The sequence below is a fragment of the Cyrtonyx montezumae genome, unplaced genomic scaffold, assembly GCF_038088225.1.
Source record: "Cyrtonyx montezumae isolate F1298 unplaced genomic scaffold, pur_monq_1.0 scaffold_29, whole genome shotgun sequence".
Classification (NCBI taxonomy): Eukaryota; Metazoa; Chordata; class Aves; order Galliformes; family Odontophoridae; genus Cyrtonyx; species Cyrtonyx montezumae.
This window is the reverse complement of record NW_027072033.1, coordinates 6,929,277-6,956,271: the sequence shown is the minus strand read 5'-3', so window position 1 is coordinate 6,956,271 and position 26,995 is coordinate 6,929,277. Positions and strand designations below refer to the sequence as shown.

The following is a 26,995-nucleotide window of genomic DNA, read 5'->3' as shown; positions in this document are numbered from 1 at the left end:
TCAAATGATTCTATATAGGAATGGTATATAACCAAATTATCACTATGGATCACTGTATAAACAAAAATAGAAGGATGCTTGCTTGCTCCCCATGCTAATATAATTACATACAAACGTAGTAACTGGTAGAGTTCATGAGCCCTCTGTTTTATGTGTTTATGGAAGTATAAATTAATAGAAGTACAGTATGTACAAAAATGAAACTATTTCCTGTGTTCCCTTTGAATTATTTTTAAAGTTCATCCTTCATATTTTTCTTTACTATTAAAAACTTACGCTGCTTGTTGTGGAACACGCGATGTTAAGGTCATTTAGAGAAAGGGCTCTTGGGGTGTGGTTTCTTTTGGTGGAATTCAAGCTGTACCCTGACCTTTGCAGACAATTCTCTACCCTGAGCCCTTTCCAAAGAGCAGGGAGAGCACACCTTGCTAGATGTGGGGGTGGGAAAGGGAAGGCAGCTGCTGCTTTCTCATCAGGGATTAACTGGAAGACTGCAGGTCCTACAGCCACAGCGCATTTACATCTAGCCAGAAGACAGGCCTTCAACCCACAAATGCCTTCTCTTGCTGTGAAATTGCTCTTGGCTCACAGAAAAGTCTCCAAGTCCTGCAATCAGGGCTCCCTGCACAGAAGGAAGGGCAGAAAGCCTGATGAGCGTGTACTTTAGAGGCAGGAAAAGTGATGAATGTCAGAGCAATTTGCTGTTTTGTGTAGCACTAAAGCAGGGAACAGTTAGTGGAGATTGCTAAGGATCAGCCACAGACAAACCAGCTGGCTACGTGAACTGAGGCCAGCTCCACGGAGACCCATCCAATATGGCGCCGTTGCGGCGCCACAGACACATCCGTCTCTACCCGCCTCCCATCATGCATTGCGTGATCGCGGCAGTGCTTCTGCCGCGGCGTTGATTGGTTCCTTCGCCGTCCCGGCCGGAAGCGCGCGTTCCTAGTAACGAAATTCAAATGTTAACTGCCACACTGAGCTGCGATCTGCGGAGTTGCTGTGTGTCCCCGCTCCTGTTTGGCTCTGTCCGGCCTTGCATCCCGAGAGCCATCGGAGCGCAGTGTTGGTATGCGGAGGAGGCGGGGTAGCCCTGCAAAGAGAACTTGGGGAATTCGGAGTAGCGCTTCGTGCCTCTCTCCGCTGAGGTAGCGCGACTCATCCGGGTGGGAGTGGCCTTCCCTCGGGCGCTGGGCGATCTGCAGAGGGAGCTCTGTGCTGAACCGCAGAGGCAAAGACTTGTAGGAAAAGGCTTCCACTGCTTCCTAAAGCTGTAGTCCAGCCCCACGGGCGTTCTGTATTGTTAAGCTAAAGGAAGTCAGCGTCATGCAGGGTTTGTCTTCACTGCTAGGTGAGCGGGCACACATTTTGGTGTGGGGACGTGCGGTGCTGGAGCTGCCGCAAGTGTCCCTTCTGCTTCTAAGCACGTGTCCAAAGTAGAAGGTGAATGCTGCTTGCACTTCCTCATCGCAGGTGCTTGGAGGATCTCAAGTTCTTGCGGATTTCAGAATGCCTGATAGCAACTATGAGGAAATTCTCAAGTACTATGAATTACATGAAACAATTGGAACAGGTAAGCGTAATCTTTGTACAAAAACAGTCTATTTCTCCACTCTGTAATTTCTCAGAGAACAGATTAACTGCACTAAGTCAGGTTCTGAGTGTATGAACTTGAAATAGAATTTTGAAAATAGTTGGAAATTGATTATGCTAATCAGCTTTTCTTCTAATTAAAACGTTATTTTATAACAAAGCTAAGGGTGTGTGGGATAGACGAGTAGACAGTGAAGTGGGTTGAGAACTGGCTGACTGGCAGAGCACAGAGGGTTGTTGTTGGTGGTACAGTCTGGTTGGAGGCCTGTAACCAGCGGTGTCCCCCGGGGGTCCATGCTGGGTCCAGTCTTATTCAACATCTCCATCAATGACCTTGATGAGGGGATAGTGGCCACCCTCAGTTTGCTGATGATACGAAGTTGGGAGGATTGGCTGACATGCCTGAAGGCTGTGCTGCCATGCAGCAAGACCTGGACAGGCTGGAGAGCTGGGCAGTCAGAAACCTGATGAAATTTAACAAAAGAAAGTGTAGAGTCTTGCACCTAGGGAGGAATAATTGCATGCACCAGTACAGGCTGGGGGATGAGCTGCTGGAGAGGAGCTCTGTAGAGAGGGACCTGGGTGTCCTGGTGGACGATAGGTTGTCCATGAGCCAGCGGTGTGCTCTCGTGGCCAAGAGGGCCAATGGCATTCTGGGATGCATTAAAAAGAGTGTGGCTAGCGGGTCAAGGGAGGTGATCCTCCCCCTCTACTCTGCCCTGGTGATGCCTCATCTGGAGTACTGTGTCCAGTGTTGAGCTCCCCAGTATAAAAAAGACAGGGATCTCTTGGAAAGAGTCCAGCGCAGAGCCACAAAGATGGTGAAGGGCCTGGAGGATCTCCCCTGTGAAGAAAGGCTAAGTGAACTGGGTCTCTTTAGCCTCAAGAAAAGAAGACTGAGAGGGGGCCTGATCCAGGTTTATAAATATCTGAGGTGTGGGGGACGAAGTGGCGAGGCCAGACTCTTTTCAGCAGTGTGTGGAGACAGGACAAGGGGGAACGGACAGAAGCTGCAGCACAGGAGGTTCCGCACGAAGGTGCACAAGAACTTCTTTACGGTGAGGGTGACGGAGCAGTGGCACAGGCTGCACAGGGGGGTTGTGGAGTCTTCTTCTCTGGAGATATTCAAGACCCGCCTGGACGCTAACCTCTACGACCTGGTGTAGGGAACCTGCTTTGGCAGGGGGGTTGGATGTGATGATCTCTCGAGGTCCCTTCCAACCCCTATGATTCTATGATTACATGCAATGTACTCTGCTTTATCTGTAATATTATGGTAGAGAAATATTCACACCCAACTTTATGCATCTGTATTTTGAATTTTAGGTGGTTTTGCAAAGGTAAAACTTGGACGACATCATCTTACTGGTGAAAAAGTTGCAATAAAAATCATGGACAAAGTTGCTTTAGGGGTAAGCCAAAAGATATTTTAATTTGATAATGCTTTATGTTGATGTTGTGGAGTTGTCAAGAACACAGGGCAGTGGCATATAGAAATGCAGCCTACTAGTCCAACTGCCTTTTGAAAGATGCTGTAGAATAGGAAAAAGTTTAACAGACTACCACAAATCTTGTTCTGTGTTGTGCAGAGGGTGATATTCTTTAGCTGTAAAGTAGAAGTTCAATACTATTACAGCAACTTCAACAAAATGCTAATTAAAATACTAGACATTTTATGTTTCAGCTTTTGCAGATCTGTGTTCCAGAATTTCTATGCGAGTAATGTCAGCCATTGCTGAGTAGATGTTGAACTGTCATATATATGCTTTGACATTTTATGTTCCACAGTAGTCAGATGTGGTACGTGGTGTGTCAAATTAGCGATTTTGTAGCTTGCTTTTATGGTCTTTTAAGGGTGACTTGCCTCGTGTTAAAACAGAAATTGATGCCATGAAGAACTTAAGTCATCAACATGTTTGCCGATTGTATCATGTAATAGAGACATCAGAGAAAATATTCATGATCTTAGAGGTAAGAAATATGTTTCTGCCACTCTTAAGGTTACTGTTTTTATCGTTAGCAGTACACAATAATATAAAAATAAAGATGAAATTAAATGATTCTTAAATATCTCAGTGGTGAATGGGTTCAAGATCCATTGGTTTGAAAATTAAGTAGAAAACGTTGTGTATATATATATATAAACACACATACACATTCTGTATTTTTGTAAAAAACAATAATCAGCATTCGCAGTAGGTGAACTAGTTTTATTTTCTAACTGTCAATAGTTTATGGGCTGGTTTGGCCTGGTTCTGTGGCTGATGAGGCAGGGCACCACAGACCCAAGCCCTGGTAAAGGGAAAGGGGGGAGAAGGGCAGGGGGTTGAGATTCTGTGAAAGGGCAGGGAGGCCTAAAAACAGAACAGTGGCAATGATCTGAGGAGGGAAGCTGACTTACTAAAAAAGATATTGTGTTATTTTTTATTCTGATCTAATATACAATATAATTGGAATTGGTGTTAATAAATCAGATAAAATGAGAGTGTATCTGAAACTGAAAGCCTTACTCTAAAGCTGAAGGCGAGATGGCAAGGTTGCTCCCACTGCCAAGATGCACAGCAAAAAGAGGAAGTCCTAGGACTTTTATTTTTCCCTCTGAATAGAAAATGAGTTCTCTGGGGTATGTAGTTCTCTTCTGAGAACCAGGTGCCCAGTAATTTGTCAGTCCATGGAAATGGAGCATTAACTCTTTAACTCCCAGTGTTTCACATGATGTTATGATGTGGAATACCAATAACAAGAGTCATAAAACCTTGTTACTGACTTACATTTCAGTTTTTTAAAGTAGCATCTGAAAGGTCTGCAGGAACCAGAGCTCCCAAGTTGCTGTCATGTCCTGAGTAATTTGTACTACCCATGACATGAGTGCGATACTTCGGTTACAAAATTTGAGGCAAGGTTCAGACTTCTCAGCTTGTTTGATCTGCCACAGCGATGACCCATGGTGTGACTGGAGCGTTTGTGTGTACTGCTCTGATTAAGCGCAAGGAATGGAAGAATCCTGTAGGTGCTGTTGAGTGCTTTCTGTGCTCTCATTGTCACTTATCTTTCTCTGATACATTCTAAACACATTTTCAGATGACTTTACCTTTCTTTCAGTATTGTCCTGGAGGGGATCTGTTTGATTACATTGTTTCTAAGGGCCGCCTTTCAGAAGAGGAAGCTCGAGCATTTTTTCGACAGATTGTTTCAGCAGTTGCTTATGTTCACAGTCAGGGTTATGCCCACAGAGACATCAAACCAGTAAGCCTGAACAGTAGTTCGTCTTTCATAAATAATAATGAACATGGTTTTTTTTTTTTTTTTTTTTTTTTTTTTTCCATTGGGAAACAGAGGAAGTTATCCCTTTGTTGTGGTTTAACCTGGCAGGTAGCTAAGCATCACACAGTACTTCACTCACACCCCTCCTTTCCAGTGGAATGCAGAAGAGAATTGGAGGGGAAACAAAACAGCACAAATGTAGAACTCATGGGTTGAGGTAAAATTATTTATGGAGATAGAGAAAAGAAAAAGGATAATAGTTATGACAAATGCGAAAGCAATTGCTCACCACCTACTGATCAGTGTTGTAGTAGTGGAAGAGAACCAGATAAATTCCCAACCCCTTCAAAACTCCTTCCACTTGATGTCATATGGTATGGTATATCCCTCTGGCCAGCCTTAAGTCAGCTATCTTAATTCTGTTGATCTCTGGAGGTCCCTTCCAGCTCCTACAATTCTGTAATTCTGTGATATGGTTGTACTTCTTTTCTGTCAGAGCATGCTGCTGGCTTGCATTCAGCTTATGGTCTATCACCACTTGTCCTCCTAGTCCCCAGGCCCTTTCCAGCAGATAAAAACTAGTATTTCCCACCTGGGATATTAGAAGATGGGTACTTGTTAGCAGTCAGTGAAGATCTCTAAAAGAGAGAGCGCTTTTAGTACACTGCTAACCACTGACCACAACAAGAAATAATGGAAGACAAAATACATTTCCTTGTCCACTTGGTGAGAAGCGTTCCTGACTGCTTTTCCATTCACCAGGAAAATCTGCTGATTGATGAGGAACATAATTTGAAGCTGATAGACTTTGGACTCTGTGCAAAGCCAAAGGTAAGTGTATCTGTGTATTGCATGTTTGATAACAGTATGCAACAGGGACTTGTCCAAACACCCTAAATTCAAGCTGTTCCTGTGGTTGACAAGCAATTGCATCTTGCTTGGAAGGGCCTTAACTTTGTGAGAGTGGTTAACAGCTTGCTCAGAAGCACAGTTAGATTCTGTTCTCTTAAACTTCCTATTTTCATAGTCTAAGATGTAGATAATCTTGTATGTGTATCACCTTCTGACTTATGCAAGGGTCTCTAATAGGTGTAAATCTTTCTTCAAAAGATGTATACGTAGCTTGAGATTGTGGATAGCACCGAATGAGTTTTTCAGATGACATATACGGATCCTGTGGTTACGTATGCTTGAACTGAATTGTTTCTTGATCTTAAAACTGGTTTCTAGGAGCCTTTAGTTAGTTTGCAAGGTGGGTGTCAGTAAGAAAGAATTTATTGGGAAGATTGCCTTACTGATTCAAAGAGAATTACTTGTCATCGAGACATTTTTCCTCCAAAGTTAGAGCATTGTGCAGGTAATCAAGAACAGGTTGTCATCTCAGTGGTACAATTTCATCTTGCTCTGACCTGTTTAGAACAAGGTAATAGGATACTCTGAATATGAAAGTATTTTATATCAGTGGTTCTTCATAAAGTTAGTGAAATCGCTGCATTAAATATTGTAAACGACCAGCGAGCCTCAAGCCTGATAGCCTTGCTTTACTTCTTTCCAAGTTTCATGTTTTCACAGTCAGTTTATCTTATTAGATGATCAGCTGAGGAAAATAATGCATCATGCCGAGGATACTAGATAAGTGAGCAGCTTGGAATCTTTAAATTTATATGATACTTGTGATCTCAGACAATATTTGCTTTGTGAATTCACCTACTGAATGAAGGCAGAATATACAATGAATGAAAGAACACACAGCAGAAGAAGCTTCCAAGGCTTCTGAAGTGTTGTTACCAGAAGACATATACTCTGTTAAAACAAATTCTTCTCTTTATTTCCTCTGTTATTCCAGGGAGGCCTTGATTACTTCTTGAAGACATGCTGTGGAAGCCCAGCATATGTAGCGCCAGAGCTCATCCAGGGAAAAGCGTACATTGGCTCACAGGTGAGTGGACAGGTTTTAGTTTTTTGATTATTTTTCCCCCCTCTCTCCTCTTCCCCTTCCCTCCCCACAGAACATTCAAAGGCAGTGGAGTTCAGATATACTCACTTGGTTTCCCTCCTGAGTTCTGCTGGTTTGCATTACTCGGTAGTTCTCAGAAGCTGTCAGATGTCACAGATTAGAAAAGTGCAGTTGGCCTCAGTTCACGTAGCTGGCTGGTTTGCCTCTGGCTAATCCCAGTTGTTCCCTGTTTTAGTGCTGTACAAAACAGTGATTTCAAAGATCTTCTATTACTAAATTTTTGAAAGAGCAACTTGCTCTGTTAACTATCCGTCACTTGTCAAATTTTTGTGAAATCTCAGGATCTTGCATGTTTTGTCAGGCTTGTCTTTAGCTTCTAAGTAGTGTATGAAGACTTGTTTCCATTGCATTGTTCAATGTACTAAAACTGAGAAATGAAAATGTGAAAGATTTTTCAACTTTGATTTCATGTCTAGAACTTAGAAACCCACTACTTGTATTTGTTAATCTGTCCAAACTACTCTACTTTGGAATGCCCTTATACTTCTTGAGTTGCTGTGCTGTTAAAGATGGAGTGATTCTTTCAGGTACCGTTGCACCACTGCTGTTGGCCTCTTGTCATGGTTTTATGACACCTCTAATTCTTGCTTTGTTTTTCAAAGCTCCTTTTTCTTTACAGTCAGAGTGAGAATGGCACTGTGAGGTGTATGAGCCTTGTTGTGCCTATACATAAACAGAACAGCAGCAGAACTTCACAGGTGACTGCGCTGACTGCTCTTGTTGTAGCCAGTAATACATAACTGTGCTAAATCCATTGTGATGGGTTTGATTTCATTTTTGACAGTGAAATCCTTGTAGATAAAAAGGTACTGAAGCAGCATGATGAGCTAAGATGAACATGAGGATCTGGTTTTAGTAGTGCTCTGAGTGGAAGAACAGTTGAAGAATTAGGGTTGTACTCTTCCTCTGAGACTGTAAGGTTCTTTTTCTGAGAGAGAGTTTTTCATGGGTTTTATGTGGGCTTTGGCAAGGGTGAACAATACAGTGTCAGCAAGCCATTTTAGGTGCTTTGGGTTTGTAAACTTGTCTTTTTATTTTTCAGGCAGATATTTGGAGCATGGGTGTACTGCTGTATGCTCTGTTGTGTGGCTTTCTTCCTTTTGATGATGACAATATGATGACAGTCTACAGAAGGACAATAGTAGGTATCAATTGTGCTAGAGTACACTGAGAAGGGACGTAGCTGAGCATGACAAGAGGCCTTGCTTTTCTGATGGCAGAACATGCTGAACTATGCTGCTGGTGAAAAAGCCTGTCTGCTGAATCTTGTCCCTTTTTTAGCTGCTTTGTCTACCAGTATTCTGTGGATTTGGTACTGTACTTTGCTGTCCTATGTGGTAATGTAGCCTTATCCTGTAAGATGATAGCATACAGAGTTTAAGAATTATCTTCTTGCCAGTGGGCTAGAATTTTGTATCTGGTCTGGCTGCTCCCTACACTACCTGTATTAGGAATGTAAATATATTGTTTGATTTACCAGAAATGAATGTTATTAAATGCCAGCTCTTCTCATGTCTAGGAAGAGCAAAGTTCTGCATTTGCTATTAGAATTTCTTCTTCCAGACTGAGGCAGAAATGTAGGACCCCATAGATTGCCTTCAAAATTCAGCAGTTTTCTACATTGCTGTAGAATTGAATTTCACACATTATAGATCCTGAAGTGTCCTGGAATCTAAAACTCAGAATTGTTTTAAGAAAGCTGCTTGAATCTAATCAGGATTGTAGCACCTGTGTGCAGTGTTCCTCTCCCTGTAATGCTACATATTGCTTCATTTGGGTAATACTTAAGGAAATTGAGTATGTGCCATAACTTTCTCTAGAACAAAGCATTTCTGGTATGATCTTATGCATTTTGTAACTCTTGTGAGAAATTTGCCTTCTAGCATTGCCTTCAGTCAAGTAAATGCTAATTATACCATTAAATTTATTCAAGTGATTCTTAAAATTAAGTTTGTGTATGCCTGTTCCTACATTTTGAAGGAAAAGGAATGCCAACATCATCCAAACAATGTAACAGTTCATTTTGAGCTAACTGCTCAAGGTTCATTCTAAATCCTATTTTATTTTATTTTATTTTATTTTATTTTATTTTATTTTATTTTATTTTATTTTATTTTATTTTATTTTATTTTATTTTATTTTATTTTATTTTATTTTATTTTATTTTATTTTATTTTATTTTATTTTATTTTATTTTATTTTATTTTATTTTATTTTATTTTATTTTATTTTATTTTATTTTATTTTATTTTATTTTATTTTATTTTATTTTATTTATTTTAATTAACTTTACTTTTAATTGCAGAGAGGAAAATACACTGTTCCAGAGTGGCTTTCACCTGGTAGTACGCTGCTACTTGACCAGCTGCTGCAGGTAAAAGTGCTGCTTCTATTCAGATTGATCTATAAAATGCTGTTGTGTAAGCTCAAAACATTGATGGAGTACTTAGAAAATATTCAGTGTTTAAGCAAGTTACACTGTTCCATGCCTTTGAATCCTTGAAAAAAGGTTAGCATTGCCTTCTGCTGAAAATTCTCAGATAATAACATAGTACTAGTTACCAGTTATAGAAATAATTAAAATTTGAGTAATTAAATAGTCTTCAAGCAGCTTGCATTCGGATGTTCTTAATTGTGCTGTATAAATAAAAGTGGTTTGTAATCAAAAGGTGTTTCATAAAGGAAGCTGAACAGACTATGCATTTGGGCTACATCTAAGTAGTTTTATAAATGCAAAATGATTGTGGAACTTTTTCTGAAACTATCAGTTCCGTAACTGTTCTTCACAGCTCAGGTGTTTGACCTTCCTGTTGGTGAAGTGATGAAATACTGCTGGTTTCTATTTGTGCTTCTAGGCACCTTGACTTTCTTAGAAAAAGTCAAACTGTCTCTTCAGTTCTTCTCAGTGATTTAATTAACAGCTTGAATGTTACTGCCCACTAGGTAGACCCAGAGAAGCGGATTACAGTTGAATGTCTGCTAAGTCACCCTTGGCTCATGCAAAGTTATTCTGATGCTGTTCAGTGGGAAAGTGAATGCCCAGTAAGTACATTTACTAAAGAAGCCTAATTATGTTCTGGAATCTTTTCTGGACCACTGCCATCCTCACAGAATGAGAGAGGCTAGTGACAAGTGGTGTTGCTCAGGGACCAGTGCTCTTCAACATCCTCATCGAGAGGGTGAATTGAGAGAGAGCGGAACTGAGTGCACCTTCAGAAAGTTTGCAGAGTGGTGCAGTGGATACAGCAGGAGGTAGGGATGCCCCATCCCTGGTGGTATTCAAGGCCAGGTTGAATGGGGCCCTGGACAGTTTGATCTGGTGAGTGGAAACTTTGCTTAGAATAGGGAGGTTGAAACTTGATGGTCTTTAAGGTCCCTTCCAACTCAAGCAATTCTATGATTCTCTGGAAGTGTGTTTGTCCTCACTGTCTCCTTGTCTCACAATTGTTTTATGTGTGTGAGAGGCTGGGGAAGTAGGGTTGGGGCTTGGGTGGGAAATGGAGTGTGTGGGGGAGATTTTGCAGTGTATTTGCAGTCAATGCCTGCTGTTAGCCACTGGGTGCCACTGTTTCTCTGAAGAACAGCTTTGCTGCACATGCAAACAGCAGGCTGAGCGTGCCACTTAACTAGTTATTTAAGACGAAAGAAAAGTGTAACTTCTGCTCTGTAAAATGTCTCATCTGCTGGCAGGCTTTTGTACTTGAATTCAGAACCTGTTGCCTTAGAGGGTCTAGTTGCTGAAGTTGAATAACTCTGTTTACTCCTGCAATATTCAGACAGGATTCTAACTATTTAAAACAGGAAATCTGAAACCATGGCTAATTACTGAATTGACTGCTGCACATCAGAGCACTGACATGGTGAGATTTGGCTCTGTCAGATGACTTGAAAATCGTAGCTTCAGTATAGTTTTTGTTCTTGCAGCTAGGACACCTTGATGAAGACTGTGTAACAGAGCTTTCTGTGTTTCACAACCAGAGTAGAGAGAGTATATCAGCATTAATATCAGAGGTAATAATTCAATAATAATTGTAATAATAAGAGGTAATAATGTCAGTAATTTGTTGTCTTTAGGCCCACTATTTCAGAAAATAACTTACTGTATTAACAGACTAATGCATACCTATTCTCAAACATGAAATTTTTCATACCTTTCAGAGCTAAGGTACCCCTGCAGAACTTCACAGTCTAGCTGTAGCTAATAACTACATATGTGAAGTTCACGTTTGTTGTTTTTTTCTCTTTTAATTGTGTTTCCTAAGACTTTCTGTTGTTTTTTACCATGCTAAAATCCTTATGAATCTCTGGAAGACCAAATGGACTTAAAACAGAAACTTACGGATGAACAACAGATGTCACATGCTGGCTTAACTCATTGCTTTGAAATGTTTCAATAATAAGTGGAAAATATGTCACTCAGACAATCAAACAAGTTTTTGGGAATTGCAATTCACAAACTCTTATAGAAACTGTCAATTCCAGTAACTTTTGAAAATAAATGAGAAGAGCTAAACTGAGGTATTGTATAAATATCAATAATGACATTCTAAGTTGTAGGTGAGATTTAAAACATGATGCACACTCTGGCTTTAACCTGAATCTGAAAATTATCACTTGAAAATGAATTGTCTTTTTATTAAATAGAATGTGATAGAACTTGGAAGAATTGTTAAGATTTCCACATTACTTTAGTAGAAATAGATGTAAAATATAAATTTTACCAAAAGAAGCTCATTTGTGGAGTCATTGCTACTTTTCTTCAAGTACAGGAAATAATCTACCTACAAGGGGAATAAGTTCTTCCACTTTATCTGTGATATTTTCACAGTCCTTTATCAAAGGACTTATAATGGCTTATAAGTAACTCAAGCTAACTGTACTACACTGTGAGCCTGTCAAGCATCGGACCTGTGGTCCTCATAGTAGTCAAAAAGCTGCTGAATGAATATCAGTGCCCCTTGGAGTTGGGCTGAAACGTGACCCCCAAAAATGGGAGTCCCGCTGAAATTCTGTACCAGCTGAATTAACAGGAACTTCGCCATTCACTTCAGCAGAGAGATTCTGGCACCTTCTTTAGTTTCCACTTTCAGCAATTGTACTACACACTGACTTTCAAGCAAAAGCAAGCATAGTCTGCTTCTTTATCTCAAACATGTTGTATGAATCAACTGAGGTCTGAAACTGCTCTAATGTGAGCAGACGTGAAGGGATGGTTGCATATCAGGGGGAAAATATTCCAGGCATGCAGAAATTTTTAGAACAGTATGCTTTCTTTGTACTGACAATTTCTCTGTCAAGCTTTAAATACTTTTGTTTTCTAGTGGAACTACGACCAGATGTCAGCAACATATTTCTTGCTTCTGTCCAAGAAGGTTCGTGGCAAGTGCATTCACTTAAGAGTTCCATCACAAACAGGACATGCCAGTACAACACAATCAGCAAACTTAAGGGTAAGTTTTAGATTTCAGCACAATATTCTGGTAAAAGTGCTTCGATGTGCTGAAGGGCTGCATAGATCTTACGTAGGTAAGACAGCATGCGTAGAGCCAGCCAAAGTCTTGGTCATCAAATCTTGTTCTATGTTAAGGCCACCCACTTAGTGTATGAAGGCAGAAGATGTAATCTTTCTAGCTTTCAGTAAGATCTTGGATCCTGTCCCCCACAACATCCTTCCAGGAGAGTTATCCAAGCGTGAAATGAGCAGATATAGGCTGTTCTGAGTATTGAAGTTGATCAATGGCAGAGCTCAAAGAGTCAGAGTGAATAGGGCTCCAACTACTGGTGGGTGCTCACAACTGGTGTTCCCAACACTCCATTTTTAGAGCAGTCCTGTTCAACATTTTAATCGATGACTTGGATGCAGGAGATGAGTGCATCCTCTGCAGGTTTTCTAATGTTATTTAACTGGGAAGTGCTGTAGGCTCCCAGGAGGGATGAGTGGCATTGTAGAAGAATCTAGATAGATCAGAGCATTAGGCAATAAGCAGTGGCATGGAGTTCAACACAGTAAAGTGCCAGGTACTATACCAGCAACAGAATGAGGATGGACAAATGTACAGATTAGGAGACAAGTGTCTGCAGAGCAGCACTTCAGGACAGGTTCTAGTGGTTCTGGTAACCACAAGTTCAACACGAGCCAGCAGTGTGCCTTGGCAGCCAGAAGGAGGGGAACAAAGCTGTTAACAGGATTGAAGGTGTGTGCTCTGAGAAGAGGCTAAGGGCACTTGCATTGTCTGGTCTGGAGAAGAGAAGGCCAGGAGGTAACCTCTTTGCTCTCTGCAACTCCCTCAGAAGGGGAGTGCAGAAGAAGGTGCACTCCTAGGAACCAATGATAGAACATGCAGAAATAGCACAGGCCTACACTGGTGGAGCTTCAGACCACACTGTAGGAAACGTTTCTTTACTGTGAGTGTTGCAACTGCTGAAACAGGCTTCCTAGGGAGGTGGTTGGTGCCCCACCAAAAAAAAAAAAGACATACAGAGTTGAAGTCATAAAAACAACTCAAGATGATTGCCCTTGAGGAAGGACCTAGAACAAAGAAATACCCTTTTCCCAGCCTATCACTCATACGTGCTAACCAATAGTGACCAATATTGAGGCTGGAGATCTTTCTACTCTGGATTGGTTTCTTTCATTGTCTCATGGTGATCTGTTTTCTCCAGTCCTTCAGGACTGTCTTACTTCCATATCTTGCAGTTAGAGTCAGCTCTGTGGCCTTCCTTATTTACAGCTAGGTAAAAGTCCAGCTGTCTGTGGGCCTAGGCTTTAGCAAATTTATTTGTGTCTTCTAAGCAAGTTCTGTGTAAGATCATTCTCAATATTTAAGTAGCTCAACAAATCAAAGTACAGTAACCTCATATATATAAAATCATTGAAAAGAAACAGAATATTTTGGGTTGGAAGGGATGTTAAAGATCACCTATTTCCAACCCTCCTGCTATAGGCAGGGATATAGGCCCTCTAGACCAGGTTGTCCTATCCTGCCTGGCTTTGAATGCTTCCAGGGAGGGGACATCCACAACCTTGCTCAGTAACCTATTCCAGTGACTCACGCTCAAGTAAAGAGCTTCTTCCTACTTAGTATACATCTATCCTTTTCCAATTAAAAGCTGTTTCTCTTAATTCTGTTACTACCTACCCTTATAAAAATTCCTCCTTAGCTTTTCTGTAGGCCCTCTTCAGGTACTGGAAGGCCACTATAAAGTCTCCACAGAGCCTTCTCTTTTCCAGGCCCATCTCTCCCAGCTTGTCCTCATAGGGGAGGTGCTCCAGCCCTCTGATCATCTTTGTACCCTCCTCTGGACCTGCTCAAACAACTCCATGTCCTTTTTGTATCTGATGCAGTTCTCAAGATAGAATCCCAATAAAAGCCAAGGGGCAGAATCACCTCCCTTGACCTGCTGGTCATGGTCACACTTCTATGCTTTAAGGTTTATGCATAAAGATCTTTTAAGGTTTGGTTAGACTTGAAGAAGTGAGACAACTGGACTGGACTATCTGTGAAGTTCTCTTCCAGTTGAACTGTTCTATACCAACAGTACAGACTGCTCATTAAAATGTTTTAGCAAGCTGGGCTGGTACTACAAAATACCCTGACTGGAATAAGCTGCATACTTGATGCATTGTGAGTACTGCCTATACTCCTCTTGGCAGACTGTGGAACTAAAATTGTGCATTGTTTGGACTGTGTAAGCATTCCTGGTTGTCTCTTGTGATTCTTACTTTTTTAGAGCACCTTCCCATGTTTGGCTCTAAATGTTTTGGTACCTTGTTCTATTTGGCTTAGTAAGAAAGGCTTTCTGAAGCATCTTCATTCTTCATCGGGGCAGCATACTTTGAAATTACATGATTGTTACATGAGTGGGTGGTTAAAGTAGGAAGAACTCATCTTTCTCATCTGTTTTTTGTTTTAAGACACAATTTTGGAGAGGATTTGGTTTACTTTTTTTCTGGAGACTTGGATTCTTGAACAATTTTATCTGTAGCTATTTCTGATGGTAATTTCTTTTCCCATACTTTAGTAGCCAAGTGTAAATACAGTACTTTGGAAATGGTCTGAAGTTTCTAGTGAAGTTTCTAGGTTGCTTGTGATCACATATATAATGTGGAGCTACATGTGATGTCAGTGGTAATCATATTTGACAAACTTGAAGCTTTCAATAAAATTGCAGACATAATATAAACCATTTCTTGAGCGCTGATATTCAGTGTAAAATGAAGCTAGCTAAATGTGCTATTTTGTGTAAAGACAAACTCTCAGAATAAATACATTATTAGGCATCTGATTCACTTGCATGTAAATCATTTCAGTTCATTCATACAGCTTCTGTGTAATACTGATGAGAGTTCTAAGATTACCAGTTCTAGATAACACATCATGTATCATAAGAGTTGCTGAATAGGTATAATGTGATTTCTGTGATCACAGTGAGTTAGTCTTTGACACCCAGATCATTATTTTTTCTGGGTTCAGCAACAGTGAAGTTACTCTATTCTACTTGTGATATGGGTGCCAGGTAAATTAGGTCTGGCTAGTACTGATATTTAGAATACGCATTATGCCCTCATGTGTGATTATGAAAATCATGTCCACGTAACACTGCAGCCTATTAGTCCTTCTGCAGTTCTTAGGACGAACTTTACTTGCCTGAATGTAGATAACACAAGTGAATACATGCTCAAACTGCCAAAATACCCAACTAGCAAGTGCCTCTAATTAGAACTGGTCTCATGTGAAGACAAGCAAGTAAGAAAACAGAACCTTTCAAATAACTTGGCATTTTTAAGCCTGGAGGAGAGACGGCTCAGAGGGATTTTATCAGTGTGATTAAATACCTAAAATGAGAATGCAAAGAAGGTGTAGCCAGGCTCTTTCCATTGGTGCCCAGTGGCAGGACATGAAGAAATGGGCAGAAACTAGAGATTCTGTCTAAACAGCAGGAAAAAATTCTATACATGGGTGACTGAGCACTGTCATACATTGGCTAGAAATGTGGTGGAATCTCCCTACTTGCAGATTTTCAAAAGGCAACAGATATAGTTCTGGGCAACCTACTCTAAGTGGCCCTGTTTGAGCAAGAGTGTGGGACCAGATGACCTCCAGAGGTCCCTGCCAACCCGGTCTGTGATTCTATGAATTTGATGGCACAAGAATATGCATAACACAGTCTTTTTGCAAACAGTTTCCAAAAATGCTTCCTTTCTAGCTCAGGACTAATAAAGTAGCTGTATGCCATTTTGGTGAAATGATATGAAATAAATCCGTAAGTAACTGGTTCCTGAAATCATAAAAAGATGTTAGAAACAAAGGATGTTTTGATGTAACAGTCATATGTGGTGTGAGACATGAAGGTTATAAATCTTGACTGAAATCATGAATTCCATGATACAGTAAGTAACTTTTGCCTGGGCTTATTCATAGGCTTCCAAATGCTGGTTCAAGCAGTGTTACCGATTCCATAAAAATATGTTTTGGATATGACTTATGCGACTCTCTTTAAGACTTCACTACACTCTTCTCTTAAGGTTCTTTCTAGGCTGTTATTTGACTTTTGGTGAAAAGAGCCTGTGGTCCAAGTTTTCAAATCAAAGGCTATGAGATGCTGCTCTTCTTGGCACAGGTTGTGATAAATGGCTTGAGCTTACAAAGAAAACATATTTAGATTTTACTGATATTATTTTTTCTGATGAATTCCTCCTTTTAATCCTGCAAAAGAATCTCAATTCAATTTTTCTTTTCAGTCTGAAAAGGCTATGACATACGAAGATGTGCCAGACTGCAGTGATGTGCCATATGCATTTGGATCCATGGAATTTTCTGATGCAGCTTCTCTGTTTAAAGAATCTCCCTTAGAAGAGTTTATTCTAAGTACTCGCAGAACAAAGCAGGTATCTGAAGAACTAATGCTAGTTTATTTCAGAAAAATACAATTCTTAATCCAGAAATCTACTTCTCCTTGTATATAATGCTTATTACATATTTAAGTATCTAGTGGACCTTGAGCAAAGGGAGATATAGGTTGAGCAAAGAAGTATGTTTGGCGTAAATTTTGGTGCCTTCTACCTGTAGGTCATGATTTGCTTGATGAGGACCTTAACTTTAATATTTGGTTTGCACAGAAACAGCAAGGGAATGAGTAAAGGAGTCAATGAGGAGTTTAAAATGCAGTGGGAAAGTGATAGACACAGTGAACAAGATTTTTGAGTTAGGCTGGACCTGGACAGAATTTTGAAGATACCGAAAGAAATTCAATCTCTCTGAATTGGACAAAAAAATCCACAGTGAAGCAATTCGAATTTTGCAGCTAAGCCAAATGATAATTCATAGCTTTGTTTAGATAAGTTGGTGAGGAGTAATCTTAAATGTTGACTTTAGATGAACAAATAAAGGAATGGCATTTGACTGCAAGGAGCAAACTCATTCTAGGAGAGAATCAGAGGTGCTGAAGAGTTTTTTTTAACTATTTTGTTCAATAGACAAACAGTGTATGATATTTTTATAAGCGTTGTGTCTGACCTGCTTAGATGTTAGAATTTCCTTGACAGTAACTTCTCTGGATGTGATCAAAATACCTTTATTTTGTTATATCTCTGGCAGAATTCAAGGCATGATACTCAACCAGGTGATATGGAATTCACACTGTCAACTCCAGTGACAAGAAAAGTGGCATCTAAAAAGCATGCAAACAAAAAAAATGTTAATGCAGAGTCAGCATTAAGAAATGAACGGCCCCTCGTGCTTCCTGCTCCAAAGGCCCACTTTCCCATGAATCAGACTGAGAAGCAGTACATACCCTTTCAGGAACCTATCTTCAAAGGTATGTTGTATCTAACAAATGAAAGCGTAGAACGTGTGTAGCTTAGGAGGTTTTTTTGTTTGTTTGTTTGTTTTTAATTTAAATATGAACACAATACTTGTAGATCTTTAACTTCTGTTTCTGGAAGATTTGGGTTTTTTTTTTTTTTTTTTTTATCAGAGCACATACATTCACCAGTCTGTACATCTGACAAAGTACTACAAGAGGTTTAACCATATGTCAGGGCATGTTACTCATCTATTAATTATAGAAGTTATCACAGTTTCACAGTAGTGTGCCTTTAGATGCACTCAGACAATGAGACAAGTCCTGTGTTCCTAAAACTAGCATGTGGTTCCACTTTCCATGGAGATTTAGTAGAAAATTTCTTCAACGTTCATTATATCTTTTTCTGAGCAACTATTTTGAGTGAAAGAAAATGGTATGCTTTTACTTAAGTGTGCTTTTATTGCATCTTGCTAAAAGAAACTTAAGTTACTGGATTTCTCATTGTATCGTATACCAGTACTTTCATGTATCTGTTCAGCATGGCATTGAAAATACTTAGGCTAACAATATATATACCTACAGTTATGTGGTGGACCACAGAAATGTATCCACGCTGTATCAGCTCTTCTGAGTTTCTGAAATATTTGTACTCAGCCTGTTCTAGTGTTGATAACTGTACATGTTAACTCTGCCCCTTAAAATATTAAGCATTTCTTAGAATCTAAGATTATTCTGTTCTGAATGCTAGGGAATATTGTTCAGAAACACTAGATCTTAGCAGGCTTATTTAAATTATTAAGGGCTATTGGACATATCACTTTCCTTTGTTAAGTGTTCAGTGAGGTGCATTACAAAGGCTAGTTGTTCACACATAGTTTTATTTTTGTCTTAAGATTGTATGTGGTAACTTGTGGTGTTTGTCTTATGATAAGTTTAAAAAGTAATTTTAAAGGTATTTCTTAAATGAGAAGTGCAGAAGTATGGTTTCCACACATTTCTGTTAGATATTCCTGAGTTAAACAATTAGATATTTTGTATTGGAAGTTCTTACTTAGTAGTACAACCTATACTTAGTACTTAGAAATAAAAAAAAATGGTGGAGTATCTATTGGGAACGTTGAGAACATCACTGTCCAAGGCCAACTGCTGCTATGTAAAGCTGAATCTATGGGCTTTTAGATTGAGTTGTTACCATTAAACTCTCCACAAATTCAAAACTGCTTCACAGAACTCTATTCCAACATGTGGACCTTAAAACTTTTTAGGGTGTTACTTAACATGTAGGTCATGTAATTCACACCTTAATTGTGGTCATTTAATTCACACCTTTCATATAAAGGAACTAACTTGACGCAGAACACAACTTTTTGACATAGCAAATTTCTCAGTGTTTGTCCTGAGACCAGTGGCATAGAAAGAAAGCAGTTCTAATCCTTATCCCTGCCAGACCTGTAATACTGAATTGCAGTGGTCCTTCAGAGATTTGACTTTTCAAAGATTCATAGATACATTAGGTTGGAAAGGACCTACAAGATCATCTAGTCCAACCATCCTCCTATCACTTTCCCTACCCACTGAACTACTAAATCAAATCCCTTAGCACCTCATCTAAACGCTCTTGAACAGCGCTAGGGATGGTGCCTCAACCACCTCCCTAGGCAGGCCATTCCAGTGCCTGACTGTTGTGTTAAAGGTCTACGACTGGCTCCACAAGGGTGTGCACTCTGACCCTGCGGCCAGAGCCAGATGACTGCACTTCACACCAATGTGGTGAGCAGCGAATGGCGTTCATTGTCTGCAAGCACTCGCTTATATGCATTGTGTGTCCACACCCCCAAGCATTCTACTGCCAATGTGGCACTCCCAACAAGCTACCACATAGTCAGAAACAGAGCAAGGGAGGGGTTCTATCGCGTCACATCCGGTATCACCCCGCAGGTGCCTACTCCCATCGCGTTACATCACAAGAGTTCCCACATCGCCTACTGCAACACCTGACCACTCTTTCAGAGAATTATTTTTTCCTCAGATCTAATCTATATCTTCCCTGGCACAACTTGTGGCCATTCCCTCTCATCCTGTCATTAGTTATCTGGGAGAAGAGGCCCACCCCCTCCTCACCACAACCCCCCTTCAGGAAGTGGTAGAGCTGCGACTCCTCAGCCTGGAGAAGAGAAGACACTAAGGTGACACTTTCTTTCTTTCTTTCTTGGCATTGGCAGTCTCAGTGCACGGAGTTGACTGCCTTGCCATTGGTGACCTCCTGGGGGAAATCTTCCCGCACCTCCCCCCTTATCTCCCTTCAATGTCCAACTCTGCAACCTATTGCTTAGAGGGACCTGGGGACATGAGGTAGGCAGAGGATGAGATTGTCTACAGTTCCGAGCAGGGACTCTCTGCCAGCCCTCCCCATCCCTCAGATCCCCCCCCTCTGCCCAACGGGGACAGGTCAGGGAGTCCACCACCAACTGCGGGGGATCTCCCCGGTGCCTTTCTCTCTGGCGCTCTAGGGAGCTACTCCACCAGTCAATCTCCCGCTCACAGTCCCTGATGGCCCTCAGTCTCTCAACCTCCTTTCAGCTCTGTCACCATGCTAAGCAGATCTTCCTCCTGCTCCCACCTCACACAGGAGAACTGCTTGCCACCCTCCTCCAGCAGCAGCAGGCTCTGGCACTCCTTGCAACCAGAGACCTGTGTAGCCACACTTCTAGGCAGACCTTCTGTCTGGGTCGCCACAGCCTTTTTAAGGCAAGCCCTCTGTCTAGTAGAGACCATGGCACAAAAATAAAAAGAATAAAATAAATAAATAAATAAATATAGTGTAAAGTAATAATAATAATGATGATAATATATATATGAATGATAACGAAATAATAAAAAATAAATAATAATACTACTAATAATAAATAAATATATATATAAAAAAAATTTTAAGATAAAAATAAAACACAACCCTTCAGACACAGACTGGCGATAAATAGGATGAACTCGCAAGAGAGGAGGAATAGTAATCCTGCACCCTGCCACACGAGCTCCCACACCTACAGCAGCACAGTAAGGGGGTGGTACTCACTTGTAGATCACTCCTCCCTATGCCTGGTGGGCAGTGACTTGTCGCTGCTCTACCTGAGGCCTTTTCAGAGCTGAGGGTGTGGGCCAGGGTGCCGTTGCCCTGGCAACGCCTACACCAGGTCAGCCTCTCACAGAGAGCTGCCGGGAGCTGAAGGGACAAGCCGCTCTCGCTCGGTTCCCGTGAGACAGGAACCTCCCGAAAACCCCCCTGTACCTCAAAATGTGACACTACAGCTCCGGCTGTATCGATTCCGAAGCAGTTGATCTCGAGGACTGACTTATAGAGCCCTGGAGAAATCAGTCTCAGTTTTCTTTTGTAGTCTTGTTATTTTAGTTAAAACCTATTTTATCACTCTGAAGGTGCAGACTAGAGATAGATAGGAGGCTGGCTTTAAAAAAGTTAATTACTAAACATGAGGAATCCTGACTGAAGAAAAAGAAATCCTCTAAGCTTTGGTTTGGATACTGTCTTTCAGAGAGCCAGTGCACAACAGTCACCCCTATTAAGAAGCCAGAAACACCAATAAATACATATGAAATGACAGCAAATGAGGATCTTCCTGAGAGAAGGTAAATGTCCAGTTATCTGTATATGTTTTTGGTTTAGAGCAGTGCTACCTTAATCCATGAACAGCCAAGGAATCCTTTTTCACAACGGCAAGCTATATTTCCTTTCTCTTGGTTAAAACTTCCCTGAAACCTCTTTCTGTATTCAGCGGGACATGCTGAAAGCAGAAAAAAAAATTAAAATTAGAAGTCACTTATCTTCAGAATGCTTTGCTATTTTCCATAACATAAATCCCATCTTGTTCTGTTTTCCTAGAATGCTGCAGTTTTAAAATGCATTTCTGACTTTAAAGCTCAACTGACTTGTAAGCTGAAACTCTCACTACGCTTGCTTTTGTTTTCTTTGTTCTGTCACATTTGGTAATACTCTAATAATGTGTCTGAAATAACTACTGTCTGAATGCTGAGGAAAGAACTAATTAATTTGGTTTTGTAACAGGTGTAATTCTGTGGATTTAGACCTCAAACTAGCTCATGTGGGTAGCAGCCAAAAGAAGAGAAAGGCTGAACTGTTTCGAAGCCTTGTAAGAGGCCTGGATAAAGTGATTACAATGCTTACACCAAGCAAAAAGAAACGATTCACTAGAGCTGGGCTGAGAAAACTTAAGGTATGTTTGCTAGAGAAATATTTTATGGAAAGGGTAGCTTTTCTTAAATACAATTAGGAATAGCCTTGTGAAAAATTCTGTACTCTGGAGATCAGCTAGTCCTGCTTATGCCAAAGCAATTTATCTAAATTAAATAGCACTGGAAAACATCCAGGTGAGTTTTTAATATCTCCAAAGAAGGAGGCTTCACAGTCTTTTTGGGTAGCTTGTTCCATTACTATGACACCCTCAAAGTAAAGAGGCTGTTTCTCATTCCTGTATGGAAGTGCCTGCATTCCAGTTTGTACTCATTGCCTTTTGTCCTAATGCTTGTTGCCACTGAAAATTATCTAGCTCCATCCACTTGACACCTATGATTCAGATATAAAATATTGATAAGGTCCCCTCACAATCTTCTCTTCCCCAGGCAGAACAGCCCCAGGTCTCTCAGACTTTCCTCATAAGGAAGGCACAACTAGACTGTACCACTGATTACAAATCTCTGAGATCTACCAGTCAACCAGTTCTCAGTCCACTTTACTGTCCAGTTGTCTATCCCACAGTTCCTAAGCTTGTCTATGAGGATGTTATGGGAGACACTGTTCAAAGCCTTACTGAAGTCAAGGTACAAAAAACATCCACTGCTCTCCTCTCATCTACCTGACATCATCATAGAATCCTTAGAGTTGAAAGGGACCTCTGAAGGTCATCTAGTCCAACTCCCCTGCAATGAACAGGAAGATCCACAGCTAGATCAGATTGCCCAGGGCTTGATCTAGCCTTGCCTTGAAAATCTCCGGGGATGGGGAATCATCCACATCACTGGGAAACCTGTTCCAGCACCTCACTATCCTCATTGTAAAAGACTTTTTCCTTATGTTTAATCTAAATCTACCCTCTTTGAGTTTAAAAGCATTTCTCCTTGTCCTAAAACTACAGACCCTGCTGAAGAGTCTGTCCCTTTCTTTTCTGTAGCTTCCCTTTAGATATTGAAAGGCCACTATCCGGTCACCTCAAACCCTTCTAATCTCCAGGCTGAACAGCCCCAGTTGTCTTAGCCTGTTCTCATATGAAAGGTGTTCCATCCTGTGAATCATTTTTGTGTCTCTCCTTTGGGCACACGCCAACAGATCTATGTCTCTCTTGTTCTGAGGACTCCACCTCTGGATGCAGTACTACAGATGAGGCCTCATCAGCACAGAGCAGAGGGGCAGGATCACCTCCCTCACCCTGCTGGCTACGCTTCCCATGTAGCCCAGGATACACTTAGTTTTTTGGGCTACGAGGATACATTGCTGGCACATGTCCAGCTTGCCATCCACCAGCACCCCCTGGTCTTTTTTGGCAGGGCTATGCTCAAGCCTTTCATTGCCCAGTTTATATTGTTCATGAGGGTTGCTTTGACCCATGTGGAAGATCTTGCATTTAGAATTGTTGTACCTGATGAGGTTCACCTGGCCTCACTGCTAAGGCCTGTCTAGGTCCCACTGAATGGCATCCTATCCCTCTGGTGTATGCTGCACCCCACAGCTTGGTGTCATCAGCAAACTTGCTGATGGTGTGCTCAACCCCACTGTGAAAGTCATTGATGAAGATAAACTGCATCAGCCAATTCCCTTAGGACTCTGGGATACATCTTGTCAGGACTCATACACTTGTGGATGTATGAGATAAATGGAGTGGATAAAATAAAAGTGGATATATAAAATAAAATGGTTGTGAATTCCTCTTGGTGAACCCATGTTGAATACACCTGATAACCCTCTTTTCTTTCCCTTGCTTGAAGGTATTGCAATAAGCTACTCCATCACCTTTCCAGTGATGGAGGGGAAGTTCACTGGCCTGTAGATTCTCAGGTTCTTCTTCTTGCCCTCCTTGAAGGATGGAATGACACTGAGTATCCTCCTGTCCTCAGGCACTTATCCCATTTTCCATGACCTTTAAAAATGAAAGAGGGTGGTTCAGAAGTTACTTCTGCCAGCTCCCTCAGCACTTGCGGGTGCAACCCATCAAGGGCTGTGGATTTGTGTGCACTGAGTTTTGCCTATCGATCTTTGACCAGATCTTTCTTGACTAAGGGGAAGTCTTCCTTTCTCTGGACTCTCTTACCTTCAGAGTCTGGGGTTCCTGTGTGGCATCTTGTCAGTAAATACTGATGCAAAGGTGGCATTCAATAACTTCACTTTCTCAATGTCCCTTGTTGCCAGGGAACCCGCTTCATTCAGCAATGGACCCACGCTTTCCCTCATCTTCGTTTTGCTACTGGTATAGTTACAGAAACCTTTCTTGTTGCCCTTGACCTTCCTCACCAAGTTTAATTCCAAGAGTGTCCTAGCCTTCCTTGTTGTATCCCTGCGTGCTCTGACAACATTCCTATATTTCTCCCAAGTGGACAGACCCTTTTTCACATTCCATAGTCTTTCTTTTTCCTATCTGAGATTTCCCATGAGCTCCTTGCTCATCCTTATGGGTTTCCTGCGACCTGCACTTGGTTTCTTATTCATAAGGGTTCCCCAGTCTTGAGCTTGAAGGAAGTGGTGCTTGAATGTCTACCAGCTGTATTGGACTCCCTCACATTCCAGTGCTCTAACCCATGGGATATTAGGCCCTTGGAGTGGTCAAAGTTGGTTCTCCTGAAGTCTAGGGCTGCAGTCCTAATTATTGCCATGTTTCTACCATGCAAGATCCTGAACTCAGTTGTCTCGTGGTCGATGCATCCAAGGTTGTCTATTAGGAAGAGGACTACTTTGTGTTTTGCTGTTTGGTTAAATGCAATTCAGCTTCTGTACTCTTATCTGGAAGCTTAACAAAGTGATGCTTGTTAAATCATCAGGTGGCACTTACCGTTTCAAGACATTTGGAACTACAAACCTAACCAGCTAATTTGACAAGAGTCCAGACTACACTAATATTTCAGGATGTTGAGCAACCAGAAACAAATGAAATTTTGTGTCTCTAGAAGCTTGGACAAGAGAAACTGATGCAGAATGATACATAGCCTTATGCAGGATCACTGGTGCACTGAATTACCTTAGTGGAAGATGAAACTTCATATATTTTGCTGCAGATGCTATGGAAAGGATTTGTGCATGTTCTAGGTTGAACAGGAAATTGAAGAACTTTCTTCTTTTCCTTTTTTTCACTCTGCCTTTTACATCCGCTACCTGTGTTCATTGCTCATTCTGTCTTCTCTGGTCTGTCTCTATGACAGTGATAGTATTTGTGTATTCGTGATTTATGACAGTTGGTGTACCCCCTCTCTTTTCTACACATGGGTGTCTAAATGTTGCAGCAGTCACTTAGTGGACAAATCTGTTATGTATAGTATTAGATGTGATATAAACAAACAAAACTGCAACCATAAACTTAAGGTAGGAAATTACCTTGTTGTTTTGTTTTGTTTTGCTGTTGTTTTTTTTTTTCACTGTGATACTTAAGGGATAGAAAAGCCTCATAGAACCATGTGTGTTCCTTGACATTTTAAGCATTCAGTCTCAGCAAAGCAACACAGTATAGACATTTTTCCCACTGTGTGGTAGGGGTAGTGTTGGGGGGTACTCTAAATATGGTTTCATGGCCGTCTTCTGTAATCCTGTCAAGCAAGCACTTCTGACTGCATACCCATGACTTTGCTTCCCTGGGCCATCACTGATGCTTTAGATTTTGTGCTGGACTAGAATTAGTACATGCTTTGATATTAATTGTTCAGAAGTTGCTGGTTAGTGTTCCTGCTATTATTCCGGTGTCTTAATGATGATTATACTGGGGAACTGAAGCGTTTGTCAATGTGGATAAATGTTTTGCAGCTTTTGGCATGAAAAGTTTTTGTAATATCTTCAATTTTAGGAAAAATATATTTTCTATGATTTTTTTTTTAATGAGCTGACTGCTTTTAGGCACACTGTAATGTTACCATGACTCAACTACTGAATCCAGACCAACTGTTGAATGAAATAATCTCTGTCCTTTCAAAGAAGCAAGTGGAATATATTAAGAAGGGGTAAGTGGAAAACAAAATGGCTTCACCCTGTACATGCCTAAATAGTCAGCACCATAGTCCTTAATAAAGCAAATATTTTATTTTTATTTTTGTGTCCCAATCTGTAAAACATAATACTTTTAGAAAAAGCATAGGGAACATTAAATGAATATGTGCATTAAAAATTGTCCACATGACACAAAACAGCTTTAAATGAGCTCCCATAGAGCTCTCTGACAAATATGAAGCAGTTAATGATGGCATAGCACTTAGAGGCCATTGTGAGTGTCGTCCTACCCCTGTAATAAAAATGTTGATACAAAAGTTTAGCTATAATATAGTCACAAATCTGAGACAGACAACTGGGAGAGATAACATGTCTAACTGTAACATTCATTCCTGGTAGTTAAAATGCATAAATATTTGGCCAAGAGGTCATAGAATCATAGAATCCTTAGAGTTGGAAGGGACCTCTGAAGGCATAATTGTCAGACTTCGGTGTTCACAACTCTCAGCTGACTTCATCCTGGGCTGTTTGCTCAGTCATGTGACTGCCAGAGGAGTACTTCCTGCAAAGCTCTTTTATTCATTCAAAACCATTAAATGCTAGTTTTGAAACTTGATTAAATGATTATTTTTCTTCTCCTTTGTTTTGTACAGCTATATCCTGAAATGCCAAACGAAGCCAGATTTTGGCAAAGAATCTATTAAGTTTGAGTTAGAAGTGTGTCAGCTCGATAAAAATGAAGCGGTTGGTATCAGGAGGCAGAGGCTTGGAGGTGATGCTTGGGTCTACGAGAGCCTGGTGGAAGACATTTTATCTAGCTGCCAAATGTGACTGCTGCTGAGAAAGCCACAATGTTGTACTGAAGCTTTAACCATCATTTTAGAAAAATCGGTTTGGAAAGCTAATTTGTGATCTCCTTCACAGCTGTATTTAAGAAATCTTATCTCATAGTTTTAACCGCCCCCTTTCTTTATATTCCCCCTGCATATTTCCTTTTTTTTTTTTTTAATGGAACTTGTCAACTTTTGCAACATGTTCTGCAATTGTAACTTGACTGAAATAAAAATTTTTAAACTATCTCCTAGCTCCACTTCTCCGTTTTT

The 26,995-nt window shown here is 40.7% G+C and overlaps 1 protein-coding gene across 1 annotated transcript; it reads left to right on the top strand.

Annotated features, from left to right (window-relative positions):
* The first annotated feature begins 1,444 nt into the window (after positions 1–1,444).
* LOC136051290 (maternal embryonic leucine zipper kinase-like) lies at positions 1,445–26,995 on the top strand. The gene is made up of 17 exons (XM_065740646.1): positions 1,445–1,573; positions 2,920–3,005; positions 3,448–3,564; positions 4,696–4,839; positions 5,620–5,688; positions 6,704–6,796; positions 7,917–8,015; positions 9,180–9,248; positions 9,818–9,916; positions 10,799–10,885; positions 12,196–12,324; positions 16,626–16,763; positions 17,473–17,692; positions 21,229–21,322; positions 21,759–21,927; positions 25,803–25,906; positions 26,546–26,995. Exons 1-17 carry the CDS (start codon positions 1,510–1,512, stop codon positions 26,721–26,723), a joined length of 1,959 nt encoding a protein of 652 aa, XP_065596718.1. The 5' UTR covers positions 1,445–1,509; the 3' UTR covers positions 26,724–26,995.